The sequence below is a fragment of the Dermacentor albipictus genome, chromosome 6 (genome assembly GCF_038994185.2).
Source record: "Dermacentor albipictus isolate Rhodes 1998 colony chromosome 6, USDA_Dalb.pri_finalv2, whole genome shotgun sequence".
In the NCBI taxonomy this organism is placed as follows: Eukaryota; Metazoa; Arthropoda; class Arachnida; order Ixodida; family Ixodidae; genus Dermacentor; species Dermacentor albipictus.
The window spans coordinates 21661619-21686646 of NC_091826.1; the positions used below are offsets into that span (position 1 = coordinate 21661619).

A 25028-nucleotide genomic window follows, 5' to 3' on the forward strand; every position below is an offset into this window, starting at 1 on the left:
GCGAGTCAGGTGAGAAAATTGGCGATGGCTCAAGAAGTAACGGGATCAAGCGCCGAGATAATTTATCTCAATTTATCTATTATATTTTTAATAAAGAAAAAGCTACACAAAATATTTGTATGACGGCTTCTGTGGCCGGTGGCAAGTTCGTGTTTGTTCGTTTTTGTTTTATCTCTACCTCACCTGTCTCAAAAAAAAAAAGTCTGTGCGAAATATTTTTACGATATTTTTACAGGCTGTTAATCTGTTGGGTTACTTCAAGAGAATCTTCGCTCTTAAACAAATAGTTACTACCTGGTCTGTTGCTCTGAAATTGCACTAAGTTTCGAATAGGTTTCAGGTACATACACATTGGACTTGTTCTCGAAGAATTCCGCCACCATTGAGAAACACCCCTCGAAGAGGATATTTCCCCACGATTCGCAAGTCATCACCTACTACGTGCTGGTATGTCGACTCCCTCGTGTTATTCGATAAGCACTGCTGTACGTAGTTGAAGTGGGACAGATGCCAACTTCTTTTGATTGGTCTTTACTCCTCCGACTGCCGCCTGAACTACCGCCACGTCTCAGGCAGTTTCATTAAGTCCTTCACATTTAGCGGTATCTGTGCGTATAGTCGCAGCAGGCATTCAATCGTTATGCTTGCGTATCGATTTTAGTTCACGTTACCTTTTCTCAATACCAACTGCAAAAGTGTATGTTACCACATTTTTAAATGTCTTTTTCATCAATTTTTTTCTAAATGCTTATAGCTGCACAAGTTAACTGCCGTTCTTTGTTCTGCCATTGTGTATTTTTTTGTCACGCCTTGTGACGTGTGGCTCCTTACCAGTGGAGCTACTTAACTGCCTATTTACCGAGTATCGTTACTATTTCTTAGCTGACGCGCACCGTAGTCTGGACGCCATGCGTTCTTATTTTGCGAGTATGTGTCTTTTCAATGCAACTCACTTACGCATAAAGTATTTTCAGTGACTAGTGACCAGCTCGGGATCGAATGAAACAAAAAAAAAGCTTTGCGAGTAAAATTTACAATTTACTGAGGTCAGTCGTATCACGTGCAAGTTCACCCGGTCTGAAATGCACAGAATGCACTGAAACGTCTTCATACCTGCACGTTGCAAAGCTATTGCGGTTGTGTAACTTCATGTGTAGTTGTCGGATCGCGGACGAATTTTTTAAGAACTGGGACTTCTGTTTCATTTTTTTTTTTGTCGAATACGTCGTGTAAATAGTACTAATATTACGACCGGATAAGCCCCGTTCGGCCTTTTTCCCATTCATCTTTTAGTTAAGCTCATTTCGGCCATCTCCTTGTTCAGTGTTAAAGCTCCCTCTCTTTCCCCGGGTGTGCTTTTCTTTTTTTTTTCGTTCTTGCTAACAATACCCGGTGTAGGGTAGCAAACTGTATATCAGTATTAAGTATGTTCCGGTTAACCTCCCTGCCTTTGGCATTTCATATATATATTTGCATAAATAAACTAATAATTTGGCGATCATAAGTGGTATTCCGAGTTAATAGTGAGGCAATAATGTTGTCCGCGCACACTGGCCCTCTTTTATGGGATACCAGGCTCAGAAGCAAATATTTTAACCCTTGAGGTGCTCGGCTTTGAAGGCCGCGTGGCAGCGGCGTTTCACGTTATTATTATATTGCCAATATCGTGACTTCCAATTCTTCTAGGCGCCACCAGACTCCGAGGTCATCGTCACCTGTTCGGCTTTCAACATCCAGTCGGGTCCCGACTGCTCCAACAGCTACTTGAAGATAAACGACCGACAGTAAGCACAACTCGGCGGTTAAGAGATACTAGTTAAGCGGTTTCAACTGGGTTGGGTCGTGTGAAGGCTCGGGCGGATGATTTAGAACTATCAGCCTCATTGTACACGTAAACTCTAGAACATTCGCCGTACGTTGACAGCGCTAGCGAGACAATTCGTATGCGGAAGTACACATGTAAGAGCTTCCAACGCTTCCTCCCCCCCCCTCCCAAAATAAAAAAAAAAATAAAATAAAAAAACATTAGGTCGTTTCTGATTATAGTTTCATAGCAGCTTAACCTAATGACAAGAATGCAGGGTGGTCCGAACGCCAGAGAGATTTTTTTTCGTGTATATGAAAGCACACACACGCACATAGATTGTTTACCAAGTGAAAGGTACCATTTTCAATTACGAGGAAATGTGACGTCGTAGGACGTAGAACAAGACATGCATTTAGCCACAAAGTACACAGTCTTTCCAATAGTTGCGTACGATACATGACAATCACCTGTCAGACACCCCCCCCCCCCCCCCGCCTCATGCGCGTTTGATTAGCGCTGCTTGTTTCAAAGGTAAGAATATTTCTTTTTAGCAAATTAGTCACGGAAACTTTTGTTGCACCATTCACGATTCAAAGTTTATTTTTGAGCTCACAAATTTGTAATTTGCGCATATGGACGACAAAAAGATGAAGAAAGTTAAATATACTAATGTAATTTTTTGTTATACATCAAAACATTTTACCATGAACGCTGCATATTAGTATCACATTAGTATACAGCTTGCAGCATCTCAATTTTCTCATTTCACAGACCTAGTGGTGTGGATTATGGTCACAAACTATTTGACGGCTGTTTAGGTTTCTCTCTCTCTCTCTCTTGTTTTTATCGGTGAATTATTGGTGGATTATTTGTCCATGAGAATGGAGGAGGGGGGACCTTGTTCTCGAAAGCAGCCAAATACTGAGTTTGGCAAGATTCAAGAAGTCTGACCACACTATGAAAGCCGAGCTACCGAAAATTACTTTGAAATCCGTGACGTCACAGCGACGCGCTGGCGCTCTGTCGCGCAATTCGAAACTGGAAGTTCCGGCGTTCACTTTCTCCTCCAGTAAGCAATTTGCGCGAAATATAACGAAAATGCAGTTTTCAAAGAACATGATTCGAAATTCGAAACTGTAAGTTCCGGCCTTCACTTTCTCCTCCAGTAAGCAATTTGCGCGAAATATAACGAAAATGCAGTTTGATAAGAACATGATTTATCCGTCTAAAACGGAGTTCACGTTTCTATTCTGTGCATCTCTCTAAAGGCCGGCCGATATACGACAACTACGTTTCCTTGAACGTCTCCCAGGTACTGCGACAGCAACGTTCCCGGGAGGCAGCGCCTGGAGCTGACCTACAACTACGCCGCTGTTGTATTCCGAGACGGAAAGGACGCCAGCAATTCCTTCAGCTGCACTTTCGAACGAGGCAGCAGTATGTAACGTTGACTTTTTACTTTTTTGCTGTTCACTTATTTTTAAAGTTCATATTCGGACGTTTGAAACTAGGGAAAGGTGGGACCACATGGGACCACATGGTCTGACGTCGTAAGAGCGGAAGCGGTAGCGGAAACAGCCTGGACAAAGTACTAGAATAAACACGTGCATTATTATTAGGCTTAGCTAGCTTTCTTTGGCCGTTACCCTTCCCGGTCTCGATTATGCGTGGATGACTGGTCTAGCCGAGTAGATTAGGCCAATCAAGGAGACAGTGTAATTGTTAGCTCGAAATGGTTTTAATGTGGCTTCTAACGGGTGCCGCCCCTCCAGACAACGAAATGTGTCAGCATCCACGCACCCCGTAGCGTTGTTATTTTTGCAAAACCGTAGAGCTAGCCAATAAATGTCCCAAGCAGTATATCTCAGCAGTTCTATCGGGAACCTATATTGACTGGCTTTGACAATCAACTTCCGACGGTTTCTGAGCAATTTCTGTTTCGTCATTTTTTATTTTGTTACATCTGCATGATTAGTGCTCTGTAGGAAGACGCCGGTGGCCGATAGGCAGTGCCTACGTCACTACATTTATTCGAAGGAAGGCGAAGCACAGCAACGGCTGCGGAGACCAGCCCTGCCGAGATCGAGAGCACGTTCTTTTGTTCCGTCCAGTCAACTGTCCTCTCGGTCGGGGCTGTTTTTATACTCGACAATTTGAGACTACCTAAATTCCAGCGCCAAAATGTAACGACTGCGTCCAAGAAAAGAAAAGAAGAAGAAAAAGCGGGAAGAAAGAAGTGCGCATAGACTTGGTTAAAGTTAAGAGCCGCGCGCGAAACGTGCGAACTTGTTGTGTGCGTACGCGTGTGTTTTCCATAATTGGCGCACGCGCAAGGACAAAAAGCACGTCTTCCTAAAGAGGTCTGACTTCATACAAATGACACGAGCCCAAATTAATCGAAATGCTCCCAGTAAACGGGAGCAAGGATGGGCAGGTTCGGTCTGGGCCGTTTTTCATCGCACTCTGGGCCCTCCGCGACTCCCCTCTGGCGCTTAGATGGCACTTAATTAACCCGACTGACTTCTCGAATACGCGTACGAATTGTCAGCGCCGTTCACGCCGGGGCCGACTTTGTGCGAGTGACGCGCCTAATATAACACGACGCGCGCAGATGCTGTGCAGCCGGCGTTCTTCGGTGCAGGATGGGGGGGCTGTCTTCTTCGAGTAAGAAACAAACAAACAAACAAACAAACAAACAAACAAGAACAAACAAAAAACAATACACAGCTGTGCGACGCGGGACGAGCGTAAGCGAGGCCTCAGAGACGAGAGCGTTCTCCTCGCGGCTCTTGTCTCATATCACCCCCCCCTGCCCTTCCCCTTGACCCCTCTCCACCTCTTCGGCACGGGTTGACATAAGTGAGCCACGATCTCCCTTAAAATACGAGCGGCGCGTGACCGAAGTGTCCCGTCGCGCGGCGCGCAAATCGTTCGCCCCCGCATGCGTGGGAAAGAAGGAAGACGGGCCTCCGCCCTTTCCGGGAACCCTCTTTCACTCCCCTACAAACACACGCGCGCGCGCACGCACACAGACACCAAACACACACACGACCCACACCTTGTCTTTCTTTTACGACGAAATACAAGCCCCGTATAACGGCGAGATCGCGACTGACTCGCGTCCATGACTCCCAGCAGTCGCGGTCGCGTGATTTATTTCCGATCGCTGTGTTATATATGGTGCCCGTGACGTAGCCGCGAGTATTACACGAAAGGAGCGCGCCCGGTGCCTTTTTGACGGGCAGTGATCGTATATAAACGAAATAATGCGCCCGATCGACGTTCTCCCAATTCCTGCCGCGTTTCCGTAAAGCGGCAGGGGACATTGAGCGCACCCGTTTCCTTCTAGAGGGCGCGTCAATGCACTCTCGAGTTTTTTTGCGTCCGTATACACTTGGAAGTTGCACAGTGTTGCGCACGCTAGAAAGAAAGAAAGAAAGAAACGCAGACCAAACGCAATCTTGGAATCTATGACTCGAAGCTTGTCTTATTAGTTTATCAAGTTAGGAGCAGCTGCAGATGGGACACGAGCACAGCCTCTTCGCCTGTAGCTGTTAGCTGTGTACGTCACGAGACAGAAGGCGATGTACGATGCTTGTAGAGGTAAGCATGTTGATGAGAACTGCACCCGCAGAGAAGTAAGACACATATCTAAATACACTCAAGGCTTATACATAAGCCTTGTGTCACAGTGGCGCATTCATTCTGGGGGATCATTAGATATGTGGCCCCTGTGTCATACGTGTCATACGATAGTTTTTATAGGCCTGCGTTATTAGCGATGGGTGTAAGGTATATGTGTCGTTTGTAGGTGCAAGAAATAGAAAAAGAAACAGGCGATGTGCTGTTACAATTCGGCTAACCACAGGTGGCATTGTAGAGTCGTAGACAGAAGTACTAGATCCTGACGTCGCAACTCACAGACGACCACGAAGTAGGAGAAGTCATGCGGATGTCGAAAGATAGTTATGGAGGGACAGGTTCTCTTAATGCTGCCGCAACACCATTGAATTAAAAGGAATACAGATTACATAAGCGTTTCTTTTGTGATTGGTAAGTATCGTGCTGGCAGTTTTTCGAGACCAAGCGCTCTCGGCCCGTTCCTTTTGTCCAGGTTCGGACAAGTGCGCCTTCGAGCAGAAACACCCAACAACGACGCTGTCACCGTGGGAGACCGTACCAACCACGGAATCTTCGATGACCGAAACCCCATTCACCGTGGAAGGTATGCGCCAGCCGGGTTGCCATCTCCTGACGCGGACTAACATGCCGACTGATTCTCTGTGACGTCATGGCGCACAGCATAAAGTTTCCTGCAATGATCACTAGAGGGAAAATCTGGCGCTAGCGTCTATTGGAGCTGCGAGTATGGTGGTCAAGTCAGCATGGTAATAGAGAGTTTTAGATTAGGGGACGCAAGCGGCTTGCATACGCGAGAACTAGGGACCACGGTACTGTACATGCGCAGACCCTCTACGACAGTGTCTGCGCATGCGCAGTACCGTCGCCCCTAGTTCTTGCGCACGCAAGCCGCTTGCGTCCCCTAACCTAAAACTATCTATTGATGAGTGGTACACGGACTTGGCTACAAACTTCGTACTTCGGCCCTAAAATGACTTCGCGACTCCGAAAATTTGTCATCTTCAGCGAAACATTGCGTCATAAATGACACAATTCGCAGTGATTACGTCACGCGAACGCTTGAAGCCACGAGCATGAAATAGATCAATACACATGGGCCAATTATGATTCCTATAAAATGGCTGAACATTCGCAGCGTCAGAGTTCTCTCTAGGAGTTTTCTGCAAATTTGCAAATTCGTCATCTTCAAAAACAAATCGTTGTGTTGTAAGTGCAACAATTCGCAATGCCCTTTGTGTGCGCGGAGTTTCATTGTCTTTCTGCGTTTAGGAAAATTGGACTGCATAGAAATTTGGTCGATCAAAGTCAGATAAAGCGTAATAGGTAACGCAACAAGGTCGTCTGGAGCCGCAAACACGAAGCTTATAGACAAATCCGGGTGTTATCCATCTTTTCCGCGGTAGCATTATAATAGCAGCGCCACAGTTCCTTCCAGTAGCTTTAGTAGGAAACTCTATGGGTTATAGAAGAAGAAGAAAGAAAGAAAACCAGGGGCCTTATAGTGCAAGGGTTCTCGTCGATTCTCGTCAATTCTCGTCGATTCTCGTCGGCGGCTGCTGGTGCATAAACGCGTCGCTGCGCTTGTTCGGTCCTAAATAAGCTGAGATTCGTGACGCCTCTCATAAACTAATAAGGTCATACTTTTCAAAATAAATGTCCGAGGCTTGATGCTACATGAAATTACATTACGCATTCCTGTAGGCTCCATATCGTTATTTCACGTGTGAAGCAAAACTTTTGGGGGCGAACGCGCGCTGTGAGAGAAGCCTCTAGCCTTCGTGTCGTTACCTTCTATGTATAGATAGCTTGTGCTGACGTCATGCTAGGCGCCATGTCGTTGAATCAGCACGGCGAGCAGCAGCGTCCATTGGCGTCCATCTCGCGCGATTCGAGAACTTTCTAACACAGCCGGTAGGGCAGCAGACGCCTCTCCCGGGCTTTCCTTCCTCCGTGGAAGCGGGTTACCTGCGGCAGTGAGCATGATACACTGACGTCATCCTAGACGCCATATTGGAGAACAATCCTGGCGTGAATAAGCGCAGTATAATATTAATAATAATAATTTTATTATTATTATTATTATTATTATTATTATTATTATTATTATTATTATTATTATTATTATTATTATTATTATTATTATTATTATTATTATTTCCGATCAAGACAGATGGAGGAGGCTCAGTGACCAATCAGAGTCAAGTCGCTGTTTCCTGCAGTTTAATGACCCAGGGGAAAAATAAAGAGAAAAAAAATGGAATGAAAATAATGTTAGAAAATATGGCACTAGCTTTAATTTGTGACTTTCTTCGCAATAGTTTGTCAGCCACAAGCCTCGCACGTGTTTTAGTTCAACTTAAGCAATGATAGTTGTCGAGTAATGCTAGGCATATTTCTCAGAGCGTCCCAGATAATGACGTGTAGCATTCCCAGTTAATCCTAGACAGGGAATGACGAATGTCATGGCGCATTCTGCACTGCCGCTGGAATGCAACTTTTGTTTCCCCCACTGTATTCTGGGGTACGGGGAATGTTGTTCCAAACATGCCCAAACTGCATTTTAGGTGAGTGAACGAACGACATATTGAATCTGGGTGCGCAGAAGACAGTGCGTTAAATATCCCGCGTTTCTTAATAACTTTCTAAAAGCAATCAGAAACGTCGAAGAGTTAGGTAAAAATCCACTGCTATCCGCCCTTGTTGAATTGTGCCGCGAAACGACCAAAGTACAGGTTTTCAAAACCAGATGGCGCCACCAATCCAACAACCGGAGTGATTCCAGGCCACGTTGCTATTGCGGTAGCGCCGCGATGTTAGTTGTCGCCGTTTGACGACGCGGCACCGCTTTTGGTTCAGTAGGTTCCGTCAGAAAAAAGTTTGCAGGGAATTTGTAAGATGTTTGTAATTTAGGGATAGCCTGAATCCTGAAGTTAAGCGTGACAGAAAAGAGAACTTCAAGTATGAAACGAATGGAAAAGAAAACCTAAAGAGAAAATAAAACTCAAACTTTTGTTTTGTTGAGCGTTTGCGCAGCATCTCATGCCAGCATAGCTATCAGCTCCGGGCACTCTCTTCCTGCCTCTATCTTTCCGTTGTTTCTGCTTTCCCGCACAGCTGACCGATGCTCAGGGGTCAGCTGTTCGGTGGACGGCGTGATCAGCTGGCTTTCCTCCTCTTTGTAGTCCAGCCTCTCTCTCTCTCTCTCTCTCTCTCTCTCTCTCTCTCTTTCTTTCTCTGTATCTTCCTCAAACTGGAACTGAATTGGAACAATACACCAGATTTATTTTGTATGTATAGACTATACAGAATTTTAAGGAAATTGCCTCTCACAGATAGCACACCTACGATCAGAAACAGGCAACTGGGAAAAAAAAAAGGTATTCGCTTTAATAATTGCAGTTTCACCCGTAATGAAACATAATAACGGGATAGCGGACGAAACGCAATGTACATGAAACGTTACATTGTTTTCTGTGATGTTGGCTGGAGTGCAAATGCGCAGATACGCGCGAGCGGTCGAGAAGAAAAGGAAGTGCGAGTCGTTTTCATTTGAGGAAGTTTTCTTTTTTTTTATCATATTTTCAGTTTAGTATCACTATCAGTTTAGGCCTATCCTGCCTAAACCACAGATCTCCCTTAATTCATCGGCTTTATAGTTTCTCACAGCTGGATTCGTTCGGATCTTATGAAATGTATTACACATATTTGAGCTAATCCATTATTGGTCCATTGGTGCGTGCACAATGTGTATGTGCACATTCCCACGCTGTCTTTTTCTTTTCGAAAATGAATTGCTCCCGCGCATATGCGAATGAACAGCGTTGCAGACAACATAACGTCGCATCGCAGCGGAAGAGGCCTTATGGTAAAGCTAGAATTCTAGCGATGGGTCCACAATTCGCATGCAACAGTCTGAGAGACGCGGGGTGTAGTGGGCGACGTGGGAAGTATACTTGCCTGCATCGTCGGAAGAGTGTTTGATGCCTACGAGTACTACGCTCATTCTGCCTTGCTTAGTTCGTGCGCTAACGGACGCCATGTTTATAAACAAGTGATCAGCCATAACGAAGGATATTCTGGGTCCCGACAACCTGGTTAAAACAGTTTTATCTGTGCAGGCATCGTGAACATGCCATCCCGGAGATGCAATGTCAGTTCCGCTAGGCAGCTTAAAATCGCTTCGATCATCCGCTGAGTTGGAGAATACTTTTGAGAGACGGTGCATGTACACGCGTTACGTGAGCTCCGCTCATTGATGCATCTTCACTCGCAGGGGTGACCACTGTGCCCTCGGCCGCCACCCTTATCACGCCGTTCACGGAAGCAACGGTTCCTTGGTACAGCGTCGGTTCAACCACCCTGCGCACCCTGAAGTACTCTCCCAGCGTCACTCCAGAAGAGGGTGCAACATTTCCCGAGACACCGTTCCCGGGAGCTTCCACCGAATACCCTACAGAGTTTCCGTTGCTCCCGCAGCAACAAGCCACGCGTCCCTCTCTGCCAACCGCTTCGATTGCGGTAACAACTGAGGTTGGAATGCCACCCGAAGCGGCATCACCGTCCACGGGCCTAGTGCCGGCAATATCGCAAAGCGTTTCGCCGGCGCAGCTACCTAGCGTGGCGTCGACGCCCCACCAAGAGGTCTCACCTGCATCTCCGCCCGAAGGTTCCGTTGTCCCAACTACGGAAACCTCTCCGCCCCCTGGCGCCTCATTTACACCGAACGAAGCGGTTCCGTCGCGTCCATTCGGCATTTCCATGCCGGAGACATTCCCGCCTGGCGCGTCCGTTTTCCCAACAACCCAAATGTCGTTGCCATCTGGCGTGCCGAGCGAAGAACCTAGCGCCTCCATCCCGATAATTTCGAACGCCGCCACAGCACCCGACACTATGACAGGCGGCACCCCAACGTCGGTCACCGGCACGCCACTCGGACCTTCCGTAGTGCCAACCTCAGAAGTGTCATTGCCAACCGGTGCTTCAGGTAAACCGAATTTTGTCCCTTCAGTTTCTATGGGTCTTACCGTGTCGGACACAGTAACTGCCTTTCCAGCCGTGGTAACACAGGAAGGAATTCCCGCTACTTCCCTACCGGGCGTATCGCTTATTCCGACAGGTTCAGTATCATTCCCTTCTAGCATGTTTAGTCAACCAGTCACAGGGATTCCCTCGGTTACAGGGGGACTTTCGGTGCCTGTAATGATCACAGGCACGCCAGCACCCTTTCCCCACGAAGAAGTCAACACTTCGTCTCCACCTGGACTGTCCGTCGCACCGACCACTGAAACTTCTTTCCCTTCTGGCGTATCAGGAGAACCCACCCTCATTGTTCCAACATTATCACTGGATATTTCAGTGCCAGAAATAACTGGCACTCCACCAACCATCGCTCAGAAAGAAAGTACCGCGACAATACCATCCGGTATGTTAACAGTCCCTACAAGTGAAACGTCTATTCCTTCTTTTATGACGAGTCCATCCACGGGAGTCGTGCCTTCTTTCTCACCAGGCGTTTCCTTTCCGAGTACATACTCTGTCAGCCGACCACCTACATATACAGAAGGTATAATCCCATCGGCCGTCCCCGCAACACCTACAACTAACGTATCTTTGCCGTCGACATTACAGGGTCAGCCGACCGCATTCATCCCGTCTATGTCAGTATCAGTTTCTACTCCACAAGCAGCAACTGGCACACAGTTACCGAGTCGTCCATATCTAACGGGGACATTTCCATCAGGTGTATCAATTATTCCTACTACAGAGGTATCGCGACCATTCCCTGAGCAACAACTCACAACTATGGTTCCCTCGGTGTCGGCTAGCGTTTCTCTTGTAAACACAGGGATTGGCACACTGCCAGCATCCCCTCAAGAAGAAATGACGACCCCATTCTCTTCAGGTCCCTCAGGTTTGCCAACAACAGAGGTATCACTGCCATCCGGTGCCTCAGGTCAACCAACGGCTGTTGTTCCTTCAGTATCACTGGGCGTGTCTGTGCCAGGAACGCAAACAGGCAGTCAACCGGCTCTCCCCTATGGAGAAATAACGACTCCGTTTCCGTCAGGTCCTTCAGGCATACCATCCATGGAAGTGCCAACAACTGGTGTTCCAGGTCAGCCTACAGCTATTGTTCCCTCTGTATCAGTAGGCGTCTCTGTCACTGAGACAGGAGAAATTCGTCCACAGTCTTTCCCAAAAGGAGAACTCACTTCGCCCTTCCCGACAGGTCCCTCAGGCTTACCAACTACGGAGGTATCAATACCTTCTTTTATTCCCGGTCAGCCGACAAGTATAGTGCCCCCAGTACCAGGCGTTTCTGTGCCAGAGACACAGACCAGTAGTCCACCGTCTTTCCCACATGGAGAACTAACGACTCCATTCCCGTCAGGTCCTTCAGGCATACCAAACACGGAGGTACCACCATTATCTGGTGTTACAGGCCAGCCTACAGCTTTTGTTTCCTCTGTATCGGTAGGCGTCTCGGTGCCAGAGACAGAAGGGAGTAGTCCACCCCCTTTCCCCCAGGAAGGATTCACGACGCCTTTCCCGACAGGTCCATCAGGCTTACCAACCACGGAGGTATCAATACCGTCGGGTATTTCAGGTCAGCCGACAGGCATAGTTCCCTCAGTGTCAGTAGGGGTTTCTGTGCCAGAGACACAGACTAGTAGCCCACCGTCTTACCCGCATGAAGAACTAACAACTCCGTTCCCGTCAGGTCCTTCAGGCATACCAAACACGGAGGTACCACCATTATCTGGTGTTCCAGGTCAGCCTACAGCTATTGTTCCCTCTGTATCAGTAGGCGTTTCGGTGCCAGAGACAGAAGGCAGTCGTCCAGCTTTCCCCCAGGAAGGACTCACGACGCCCTTCCCGACAGGTCCATCAGGCTTACCAACCACGGAGCTATCAATACCGTCGGGTATTCCAGGTCAGCCGACAGGCATAGTTCCCTCGATATCAGTAGGCGTTTCTGTGCCAGAGACACAGACCAGCAGTCCACCGCCTTTCCCACATGGAGAACTAACGACTCCGTTCCCGTCAGGTCCTTCAGGCATACCAAACACAGAGGTACCACCATTATCTGGTGCTCCAGGTGAGCCTACAGCTATTGTTCCCTCTGTATCAGTAGGCGTTTCGGTGCCAGAGACAGAAGGCAGTCGTCCAGCTTTCCCTCAGGAAGGACTCACGACGCCCTTCCCGACAGGTCCCTCAGGCTTACCAACCACGGAGGTATCAATACCGTCGGGTATTCCAGGTCAGCCGACAGGCATAGTTCCCTCAGTATCAGTAGGCGTTTCTGTGCCAGAGACACAGACTAGTAGCCCACCGTCTTACCCGCATGAAGAACTAACAACTCCGTTCCCGTCAGGTCCTTCAGGCATACCAAACACGGAGGTACCACCATTATCTGGTGTTCCAGGTCAGCCTACAGCTATTGTTCCCTCTGTATCAGTAGGCGTTTCGGTGCCAGAGACAGAAGGCAGTCGTCCAGCTTTCCCCCAGGAAGGACTCACGACGCCCTTCCCGACAGGTCCATCAGGCTTACCAACCACGGAGCTATCAATACCGTCGGGTATTCCAGGTCAGCCGACAGGCATAGTTCCCTCAGTATCAGTAGGCGTTTCTGTGCCAGAGACACAGACCAGTAGTATACCGTCTTTCCCACATGGAGAACAAACGACTCCGTTCCCGTCAGGTCCTTCAGGCATACCAAACACAGAGGTACCACCGTTATCTGGTGCTCCAGGTGAGCCTACAGCTATTGTTCCCTCTGTATCAGTGGGCGTTTCGGTGCCAGAGACAGAAGGCAGTCATCCAGCTTTCCCCCAGGAAGGACTCACGACGCCCTTCCCGACAGGTCCATCAGGCTTACCAACCACGGAGCTATCAATACCGTCTGGCATACCCGGTCAGCCAACAGGCATAATTCCCTCAGTATCAGTAGGGGTTTCTGTGCCAGAGACACAGACCAGTAGTCCACCCTCTTTCCCGCATGGAGAACTAACGACTCCGTTCCCGTCAGGTCCTTCAGGCATACCAAACACGGAGGTACCACCATTATCTAGTGTACCAGGTCAGCCTACAGCTGTTGTTCCCTCTGTATCAGTAGGCGTCTCCGTGCCAGAGACAGAAGGAAGTAGTCCACCCCCTTTCCCCCAGGAAGGACTCACGACGCCTTTCCCGACAGGTCCATCTGGCTTACCAACCACGGATGTATCAGTACCGTCAGGTATTCCAGGTCAGCCAACAGGCATAGTTCCCTCAGTATCAGTAGGCGTTTCTGTGCCAGAGACACAGACCAGTAGTCCACCGTCGTTCCCGCATGGAGAACTAACGACTACGTTTACCTCAGGTCCATCAGGCATACCAAACACGGAGGTACCACCATTATCTAGTGCACCAGGTCAGCCTACAGCTGTTGTTCCCTCTGTATCAGTGGGCGTCTCTGTGCCAGAGACAGGCGGAAGTAGTCCACTCCCTTTCCCCGAGGAAGGACTCACGACACCATTCCCGACAGGTCCATCTGGCTTACCAACCACGGAGGTATCAATACCCTCTGGTATTACCGGTCAGCCGACAGGCATAGTTCCCTCAGTGTCAGTAGGGGTTTCTGTGCCAGAGACACAGACTGGTAGCCCACCGTCTTTCCCGCATAGAGAACTAACGACTCCTTTCCCGTCAGGTCCATCAGGCATACCAAACACGGAGGTACCACCATTATCTGGTGTTCCAGGTCAGCCTACAGCTGTTGTTCCCTCTGTATCAGTGGGCGTCTCTGTGCCAGAGACAGAAGGAAGTAGTCCACTCCCTTTCCCCCAGGAAGGACTCACGACACCATTCCCGACAGGTCCATCTGGCTTATTAACCACGGAGGTATCAATATCGTCGGGTATTCCAGGTCAGCCGACAGGCATAGTTCCCTCAGTATCAGTAGGCGTTTCTGTGCCAGAGACACAGACCGGTAGTCAGCCGTCTTTCCCGCATGGAGAACTTACGACTCCGTTCCCGTCAGGTCCTTCAGGCATACCAAACACGGAGGTACCACCATTATCTGGTGTTCCAGGTCAGCCTACAGCTATTGTTCCTTCTGTGTCAGTAGGCGTTACGGTGTCAGGGACAGAAGGCAGTCGTCCACCAGCTTTCCCCCAGGAAGGACTCACGACGCCCTTCGCGACAGGTCCATCAGGCTTACCAACCACGGAAGTATCAATGCCGTCGGGTATTACAGGTCAGCCGACAGGCATAGTTCCCTCAGTATCAGTAGGCGTTTCTGTGCCAGAGACACAGACCAGTAATCCACCGTCTTTCCCGCATGGAGAACTAACGACTCCGTTCCCGTCAGGTCCTTCAGGCATACCAAACACGGAGGTACCACCATTATCTGGTGTTCCAGGTCAGCCGACAGTTATTGTTCCCTCTGTATCAGTAGGCGTTTCGGTGCCAGGGACAGAAAGCAGTCGTCCACCAGCTTTCCCCCAGGAAGGACTCACGACGCCCTTCGCGACAGGTCCATCAGGCTTACCAACCACGGAGGTATCAATGCCGTCGGGTATTCCAGGTCAGCCGACAGGCATAGTTCCCTCAGTATCAGTAGGCGTTTCTGTGCCAGAGACACAGACCAGTAGTCCACCGTCTTTCCCGCATGGAGAACTAACGACTCCGTTCCCGTCAGGTCCTTCAGGCATACCAAACACGGAGGTACCACCATTATCTGGTGTTCCAGGTCAGCCTACAGTTATTGTTCCCTCTGTATCAGTAGGCGTTTCGGTGCCAGGGACAGAAAGCAGTCGTCCACCAGCTTTCCCCCAGGAAGGACTCACGACGCCCTTCGCGACAGGTCCATCAGGCTTACCAACCACGGAAGTGTCAATGCCGTCGGGTATTACAGGTCAGCCGACAGGCATAGTTCCCTCAGTATCAGTAGGCGTTTCTGTGCCAGAGACACAGACCAGTAGTCCACCGTCTTTCCCGCATGGAGAACTAACGACTCCGTTCCCGTCAGGTCCTTCAGGCATACCAAACACGGAGGTACCACCATTATCTGGTGTTCCAGGTCAGCCTACAGCTATTGTTCCCTCTGTATCAGTAGGCGTTACGGTGCCAGGGACAGAAGGCAGTCGTCCACCAGCTTTCCTCCAGGAAGGACTCACTAAGACCTTCCCGACAGGTCCATCGGGCTTACCAACCACGGAGGTATCAATGCCGTCGGGTATTCCAGGTCAGCCGACAGGCATAGTTCCCTCAGTAACAGTAGGCGTTTCTGTGCCAGAGACACAGACCAGTAGTCCGCCGTCTTTCCCGCATGGAGAACTAACGACTCCGTTCCCGTCGGGTCCTTCAGGCATACCAAACACGGAGGTACCACCATTATCTGGTGTTCCAGGTCAGCCTACAGCTATTGTTCCCTCTGTATCAGTACGCGTTTCAGGGCCCCAAGCAGAAACCACAAAGCCCCCTTTTGGCACTCCCGGCTTCACTGCTACATTGCCATCAGGAGCCTTCACTGTTCCGACTAAACAGATGTCACCTTCTGGAACACCGGGCCAGCCAATCTTTCCTTCGGGCGTTCCTTCTTTCCCAACAACAGAGGTGCCGATTCAGTCGGGTGCATCTAGTGAACAATCGACAGTTGCTGCCTCAGTATCACTGGCCGCATCCCTGCCTGAAGGAGTGACTTTTCCACAACCAACGTTTTCTGAAGAACATGTGAGTGGAGCCGGGGCATCTTTCCCAACAACCGAGCTTTCTGTACCATCTAACGCACCATTTAAGTCAACCTTAATTCCTTCTATGTCAGTAGGTGTGTCGGTGCCACAGGAAAGTACTCCAAGTTCTCTATCATATCCAGCAGTGACAGGAACGTTACCGCCTGCTATGTCTGTGGTTCCGACAGGTGAAGTATCTTTGCCACGCGGTGGGCCTGGTGAGCCCACTGCCATGGTTCCTTCAGCCACCGTTAGCGTTTCTTTGCCCGGGGCATCATTTTCTACAGGAGAGGCCAGCTCCACATTTCCGTCAGGGGGTTCTGCTGTACCTACAACTGAGGTATCCTTACCATCTGGTATAACGGGATTGCCGAGCGTAGCGGTAACGTCATTTTCAGTAGGCGTCTCAATGCCAGAAACTGCAACCTCCACTGCTGGGCCGCTTACTGTTGAAACCCGCACTTTACCGAGTGGGTTCCCAGTATCTGAGACTATGCCAGGAACTCCTGCGCCATGGCCATCATCGCTCCCCCATGGTACTCCCGGTGCTCCAACAAATCTCCCAACACTTTCTTTCGGTTCACCTTCTATTTCTAGTGAGCATCCGCCCACACTACCTGAGGGAATAAGTGTTGAAACTGAGACAGGAACTCCTGTTCCATCAGAAGAACTACATGAGACTACTGAACTCTTTACTCCTTCCCCAGTTCCCACAACTTACGCGGGTTTTCCATCTAGTCTTCCTCGCACACCTGTAAGCGTGGTCCCAGAGGTATCAGTCAGTGTTTCAGTGCCTCCTGGATTTGTTCCTAGCATAGCTACAGTAACGGCGCCATCGTTTTATGGAACGAAGAACGCGCCTGATTTCACTTCCACTCCAAGGCCATACCAGACGGGTGGTGTGACGGGGCCCGAAGAAGCTATCAGCACAACCCTTCCACCCAGTTTGTTTACTCCAGAGACTGAAGAAATCAGGATTCTGTTGAAGATCATAAGGACCGATTTGAAGACATACAAGGTTAACGCCACTGTGCTGCATACTTTCTTGATCAAAGCTACAACAATAGGAAGCCATGACGCTTACACTATCATTCTCCTTGCTTTAAAAGACATAAAGGTATCGTGCAAGTACTTGGCACCTTCGGAGAGGATTAAGGTCGCCTATGAAATTGCCCATTACCTGAAGTCGCACGGGACCAGAATAGCTCACGACGTCGTTGTCAAGGCAGTCGGTGTTTTCCTGTGTGCCGTCGACCACAAGGACATAATCACAAAGCTCCTCTCTGAAAACAGTTACATGATATCTATCTCGGAAAGCGTAGCGAGTGAGCTCTCATGCCCTGACATGGAGCACTTGATACACCTTCTCTACGCCGACCGAAATCGGACGAAGGTCGAAGAGTCTCCCTGCGCTGGAATCCTCTGCGAAGAAGTTCCCGAGAATGTGATGGACACGATCGACATGCTCGTCGACAGATACTTCCCTCAAAAGGCACACGAAAAGAAGTGGCTGATGCTGGACATCGCAAAAGCGCTCAACTTGCAGCCCGAAGAGGACGAAGAAGGCGACGAAATGGTCTACTACAAGATGGGCGACTACGACGTCTTTTTGGAAGAGCTACGCGAACCGACGATTTCCGACGAGGAGAGGGCCCTGCTTTTCGGCAAGTTCTTCGCCGAGGTGCGCAAAGTGGCCAAGGCTGAGCGCAAGCTCAGGCTTGACGACCTGGAGGAAGTCTGGAAAATGGGCGGCGGCAAGCTGCCCCAGCCCGCAGTGAGGTCGTTCATAGCGCTTTTGAAACTGGTCCACAGCAAGAGGCTCTCGCTGAAGACGGAGGAAAGGATCCGTCTGCTCAAGCTTGCTCTCAAGTGCGACGGTCACGAGTGCACAAAACTCAGCTCCAGTGATATCCACAACCTCATATTCGCGCTGTGCAACGTGGGCATTCGCGACGGTTTCGGCCTTCCAAAGGACCTCAAGAGCCAAGTCACGAAGTTTATACTGACCCTCAAGGACAATTACATCGATTCAATATCAATACGAAGGTGGAAGCGCAGTTCCAGTCTGCTCAAGCCCAAATCGCACGACTATCTTTCGGCCAGCTCCCCGTCGGAATTGCGGTACCTGAAGGATTGGCTCCAGAAGCCCATGTCCTTCAGCGACAACAAAGGGCTCCTCAAGAACACGGGACGTTCCAACGATGACCCCTCCGGCAATAAGAAATCCGTCCTGTCGCAACTCTACAACGCTTACGTAAACGAAAAAAGGCCGGACATCAAGACTGTGCTCGCCGAACGGTTGCTCGACACGTACAACACTTCTTTCAAGCATCTCGGCGCCGAATCGGAAGACACGGAAAAGTTCGTGCTGTCCGTGGTGCAGCAGCTGCCGTCGACGACGTCCAGGCACAACGACTTGGTTTTGGGCATTCTGGAGCAGTGCATTCGGCGCGGTGATCCCTGTCTAAACACCAGTCGCAGTGAGAGCATAGCGCCCCTCAAAGTAATTATGCAAAACATGTCTCTCAAGCAAAGTCCCAACTTTGTGCGGACCCTGAGTCACGACCTCTTCGCCGCCGCAAAGAAGGCAAGGACGCATATAGACTTGTCTTGGCTCACCGACAGCGGCACGGCGCGTAGAACCTCTCAGACGACAGTGCCGCAGGTGCTTCAAGTATCGTCGAGATCTTCAATATGGTCCTGAAACAAAGGTCTAAATTTAGTGTGATCTAAAAACCATTCTTCGAATGACGCGACAAACGAATTTGTCGCTAGCCGCCTTCGCTTGTTTGTTATTGTAATAAATTAGTCCGGCGTTTCTCGTTTTTTTTTTTTAATCGTTGTCTAACTTTTTCCCCCCGCATGTCACATCTGACATGCTTTTGTACAGACCAGAAGATATAACGTGATCGGTTAAAGTACAGCAAATAAAAAAAAAAGGTGGCACGTACCGATACCTGCCAGTCCAGTAAAAGACAAATAAACACCCGTCTCCAGTCTCTCTCTGTCGCCCACTTTTGTCTCTCATTTTGTCTGGTGTTCGAGCACGTATACGTTGCGCTCTTGCAATTGGGCGGTCACCAAAAAGGAGTATGCATGATTTTCTGCAGAGTAAAAGTGCGATTGATCTCCTGCCATCGGCAGACTGCAGTAATTACGATTTCGTCTTTGATAAGAAGAAGCTAAGAATAACTGATTCAAACCGAGTTAAAAAACATTCTCGTGGCACCTTAATGACCTGCTAGGTACATACCAAGGAGCTTCACAAGCTTTGCCACATATTTCTTGTTGTTTGTAACGAAGTTCTACCCCAGTTCGTACGTCTATCCGTCTATATGATACGTCTACGTCTATATGATATATCCAACGCTTTAAGTATTCAGCACGTAACTGGGCAAACTAAAACTTTCAACCACTCCTTTTTATCTGTCGCCATTAAAGACTGGAATGAACTAAATGAATGTATGGGGGTGCGAAATCGTAATTACGCAGGTGTGCGCGGCCTGTCAGCGTTTAAACGCTCCTTTACCATCCGTTATACCCGTTGAAAATTGCATCGCCTATCTATTTCCTCATGTCAATGTATTGCTATATGTGTTTTTGTAGGTTCATATTTTGTATACTTATGTAGCCATTTTGGTCCGGTTCAACATTGCTTCCTGCGGGATATTCTGGAAGTTACCTGCATTTCCCTACGTGCGCTTCCCCTTATGTAGTGCCCACAAAGGAGGCATTTAGGGGATACATAAATACTACTTTGTTCAGGTATCTGAACAAAACTAAATAGTAGAGGGAGCGGACGTTCACACGGTGTATCCCCGTGGTATCCCGTACAAAGTTGACACCTTGACAACATGGGTTTTGTCGCCGGCATAGTTAGTTAAATCCTTTACGTGTTGCGTAACATAGTATACATCTGCAACTTCTCGTATAGAAGCCAGACACAAAATTTATGAAGTCCGCTGAAAGAACAGCGCGCAACAGAAAGACAAGACAAGACGAAGTGCTGCTTCTGATCATGCCTTTTGTCGTCTTTCCGTTCGCGATGTTCAATTTGGTACGTATTACCAAAATGTCCATTTGTATTATCCGTCAAACTTATAAAGCAACCATAAAGTCAGCGCCGCCGTCACCGGCTGCTCGCACACAGGCCGTTTCTGTTGTCTACAGCGTACGCACAACGTCAACGTGTTCTAAGCACACCCTACTAATATACATATATATAGTTGAGAAGATAGAAAGAACCGGGATTTATTTAAAGTTTTCTTTCTCGGTCGGGCGAAGGGCGTTGCAAGGGTGTGGGTCCGCATCGGGCGTGTGCCTCCCCCTCCCCTCTCCCCGACGTTTCTGTGTCTGTGGGACACTTAAAACGACATGCCACAACACCCACCTGCTCCGCACGCCCCTCTCCCAGCCCTACACACACGCATACACAAAATTCCTGGCCGTGCCACTGGGTAGGGTGTATCACAGCAAAACTATATATGGTAGATGTATTCTATCGGCACGATTTTAGAGGATAGGATAGGCCGAGATACTTCATTACACCCCAACAACAACGCGCAATTGGACATATCCACCGTTCATGGGTAACCGACGTTCTTAGTCGTACGACGATCCACGGTGTATCTCAAAAACCTAATTGCTGTGTTTAACTTTGCAAGGCAGCACGCGGGAGTTATCGAGACGCCTCACGGGGAAGAGTGCTCCGGATTCAATCAATAAATCAATCAATCAATCAATCAATCAATCAATCAATCAATCAATCAATCAATCAATCAATCAATCAATTTATTATTAGACATTATTACAATTACAAAGGTATGTAATACAGAAGGAGGTCCCAAAGTAAAGGCTGCCAGGGGGACCACCTGTTATAACATGTATAAAAATGTTGGATATACGATTAGGTTGATTTCGATTTCCTGGGATTCTTTAAAGGGGTGCTACACGAGAAAAGTTATTCGAGATGTACTAATCAACTATCCTTCTACAATACAAAGAAAGCCACTCTTACTGTGAGAAAAGTCTTGGTCAGCCGTAACAGACGCAGGAACAAAACACTGATCAAGACGCCATCTTGGTGAAGTTATACCGTACCCGCTCGCCATGACGTTACAGTTTCGACGGCGCCTTCTCAGTTCTACTTCGTTTATGTTTTTTTTTTTTGATAAACGTCGACTGCATCGTGTTCTGAAAACGCAAACTTACGAAGTTTCGAGAACACTCACGGCGCCACAACGACCGAAATACGAAAAAATGCTTCTTGAAATCTGTGACGTCACACTGACGCACAAGCGCTGGGGTTCTGGCGCGAAATTAAAAAAAAAAAGAATATCGAACTTTGACCTTCATTTCTACTAATAATAATCAACCTATTACCAAGAAATGAAGGAAAATATAGGTTTAAATGGGTACTTTTGGACAGAGATAAACTAAATCAATTTAGACAGAGTCTAAATTCACTTCATCCTTCCTTTCAGTGTCCCTTTGACGTCCACTTGAGTCTAAGTACACTCTGAGAGGTATCCTCTAAGCGTAGAAAATTAGGCGCTGACCGTATTGAAAAAATGAATAAATATTCGAATAAAAACAGCATTTGCTGATCAAAACTATCCTTGGTGGTATCAAAAGCGAAAATGAACATGGCTACTATATCCACTTGCCTGCACCACGTCATAGCTCGAACATATGAAAAAGAAAGAAAGAAAGAAGGAAAGAAAGAAAGGTTGACAGGCTCTTTTTACCTTAGTGCGATCAAGAATCCCGGATGTACTGCGACACATTCGAATTTGCAAGAGGACAGTTAATCGAGTTGCTGCGGTGACGAAGCTTTTTTTTTTTTTACACCATGTAAAGACAGAATGGAACAAGGGGAACGCCACGAAGAAGCTCACTTAGTCAAAAACATTTTTTTTAAAGAAGAAAAACGCATTGGCCAATGTCACAGGCGAACAACGAATGCGCAGGTGATAACGCGTCCCTTCCGTCTTGGTTGCTTTGACGCAGGCTTGTATATTTTGTCTGCTTCGGTTAAAACTTTCAGTTGAGTTTGAGCGCCAACGTCGTTTTCCGTTTTTCTATCTCGCCTATTTTTGGCGGTGTAAAAAAAGAACAAGATCGGGAACCTGTGTGTATTCTTTCTGTTGACTCGGTCAGTTACACCAATCTCTTCGACGTTACAACGGGTGGATTCTCGTCAAATTCGTGGCTGCCTCATCAGCGTCGTCAACATGATGGCGTGGTCAACTGCGGGTAAGTACCAAAGCCGATTGTTGAGTCCTGAAGGCATGCGTCAGGGAAATACGTGAACATGGATCATGTCATGGTGGGTGCAGCGACCACCGACGAAAACTTGTTTGCTGGACAGCGTCTTACCACGATCAGCATTACCTATTTTATCAACTTCGAAGCGCGCACCGCGACCCTTTGTATTCCCACAAGCTGTAGGACTACCCAAGTGACGCGGCGCGTGATACGATGCACAAGGGATGCTCAAGGGGCTGCGTTACCGCTAAGGATCAGCCGTTGTGTGTCACGCCGGATAAAATTCAAGCCCGGATCACTGTCCTCGTCAGCGAACGCCTCAAGCGGCATTAAATTCCCGACTTCGCACTTTCCCGCGCTTCATCATCCCAGTTTCTTCTGGCAATCGCATGCCATTTTTTCGTGGTGAAGTTTTCAATTGATGATTGTCTCTCGCAAGTGCGTTAGCGAAAGAAAGGAAGTGCCACTCGCTCGGTCAGTCAGTCGCTCAGTAAATCATTCGAGCGATCAAGGAATAATATTTTTTTTAATTCACGGGGAAACTTCTCTGCGAGTTGTCTAAGTATGCGTAAGCATAGTGCCACTTGCTCATCTGCACGCACTTGCTCATCTGCACGCACTTGCTCATCTGCACGCACGATGACGCCTTCCGCTTGTGCGGAGCCTTGCGGCTCCGCACAAGCGCGAAGGCGTCATCGGAGAAGTCCTCGTTGCTGAGCGAGTAGACGCTGGTGTCCTCGCCGTCGGTGTCGCTCTGGGGGCCCGTCCGCTTCCTAGACGCAGCCGCCGCTGAAGTCACCATCAACGGCAGAAGCACGGGAATGTTAAAAGCCACGAATCATGGCGGCTCTCCAAAGATGTACGCAAAGTAAGGAGAAAACTGCTAAGCTTGGGAAATAATTGTTTTTGGTGTTCCCCTGAGTGGCTATGGCGCATAGCCACAGTGGAGGATTGGCCATGATTCGAGTGAGAGAAATAGTGTCCTGTCTCACAGACACTTTGTCTTCACCCGCTGTAACAAAATGCGCGCTGTTGTGAAACTTGATCCGACCAGTAAAAACGGCAACGCTGCGGCCACACGAACTGTTGCAGACAGCAACGCAAGGTGAGTTGATGACGCAAGCAAACTACTGCAGGTGGCGGTGCCAGGTGCGCTGATGACGTTCCCATCATTATAAGATGTTAATCACTCTTTAGTGCCTTATCCATCCGCGTCGAACCATTAACAACCATGATCAACCGTACTCCGGCAGCGGCTGCGTATGGTGCAGCCGGGCAAGAGAGGAAGGCGGATAGCAACCTTCCTCCGTCGTCTGCAAGGCTCCAGGTGAGGGGAGGAAAGCCGGGGGGGGGGGGAGGGTGTTCTACTCCAGCGGCGTCTGCGTATGGCGCGGCCACGCGGGCCCAATCTTGAAAGCGATCTGCGATGGGGACAGAGTGCGCCGAGCGCTGATAGCTGCGTTCGCTGTGTGTTCTCGCCGCTTAGTTCTCGTTGAAGCGAGATGCTGCACGAAGGGGTGAATTCGCTCGCTGCTGCGGGCCCTGTCTTGAAAGCGATCGTCTTACGTGACGGATGGATGGACGGACGGATTGTTTTGCTCGTTGGGTAAGCATGGAAACGCTTTCGCGTTTAAAATAATTAAGCTGCCAGTCAATGAATCAATCATTTGTGGTGGCACCCCTGCGCCGGTTGACGTCAAAGGTGCCTGAGCACTGGCGATGACGAAGTTTAAGGGCGTGCGATCAGGAGAAGGCAGACAGACACACTGTTTTATTTCATTCATTGTAGGTTTCGTTCACCTCTTCGATTACATTTTTCAGCCTTTATTTTTGCGATATTGCCACCTGGTTCGTGGCCTATCCCCCACAGTGGATTTGGGCCATTAAACAAGAAATAATCATCATCATCACAACCAGACTCCTTGCTCCCCAGTATACTTGAGCATCGCGTCGTTTTCACTACACAATCCTCCTTATTCAGCACCTGTGGCAGGTACGAAAACCTGAAGAAGTCTTGATGGTGTCCCTGTCCCAGAAACGATCGCGTACAGGGCTAGCATGCTCGCAGAATTCGAAAGAAAAGAAAATGCTTGTAACTAACAATCGCACTCCTCCTATATTCATGCACATAGTAGACGGAGGCTCGACATACGTTCAGCTGCACGAACATTCATAATGGTTGCGTCAGTAAACATACGCTTGCAACGTATTCAGACACGACAATAAAGCTACGCTCGGCAACGACGTTAGGCGCGGACGCCACCGGTAGAGAAACACGGACAAAACAAAACGCACCGCTCAGAAACAGGAATGGTTAATTTCGACTGCTCTGTATGTGGACGAAGGAATACGCAAACGGTGATGGAGGTTGGGGGACACCCCAGGCGCGGGAAATTCGGTGGGGAACATATATATATATATATATAGAGAGAGAGAGAGAGCATTCGACAGTGCAGGCCCCTCGCGAAGATGGACAGCGGAACGACGATTCAGTCAAAGAGCGCATTAGAGCGGAAAAGAAAGCGCCGGTCGAACAAGCGGACGTTAATGAGCACGCGAGTCGCTCACGACGTAGACCGGGTGGCGGTGAGCAAACACGC

The 25028-nt window shown here is 48.7% G+C and overlaps 1 protein-coding gene across 2 annotated transcripts in view; it reads left to right on the plus strand.

Annotated features, from left to right (window-relative positions):
* LOC139060840 (mucin-2-like) overlaps positions 1-19162 on the plus strand; it is a 125794-nt gene extending 106632 nt beyond the window's left edge. For both annotated transcript variants that reach the window (XM_070540074.1, XM_070540075.1), the window contains 5 exons: positions 341-447; positions 1687-1784; positions 3120-3244; positions 5922-6032; positions 9723-19162. In XM_070540074.1, the coding sequence (XP_070396175.1) occupies positions 341-447; positions 1687-1784; positions 3120-3244; positions 5922-6032; positions 9723-18865 (9584 nt within the window). In that variant the 3' untranslated portion in view covers positions 18866-19162. The remainder of the gene's footprint in view (positions 1-340; positions 448-1686; positions 1785-3119; positions 3245-5921; positions 6033-9722) is intronic.
* The last annotated feature ends 5866 nt before the right edge of the window (positions 19163-25028 follow it).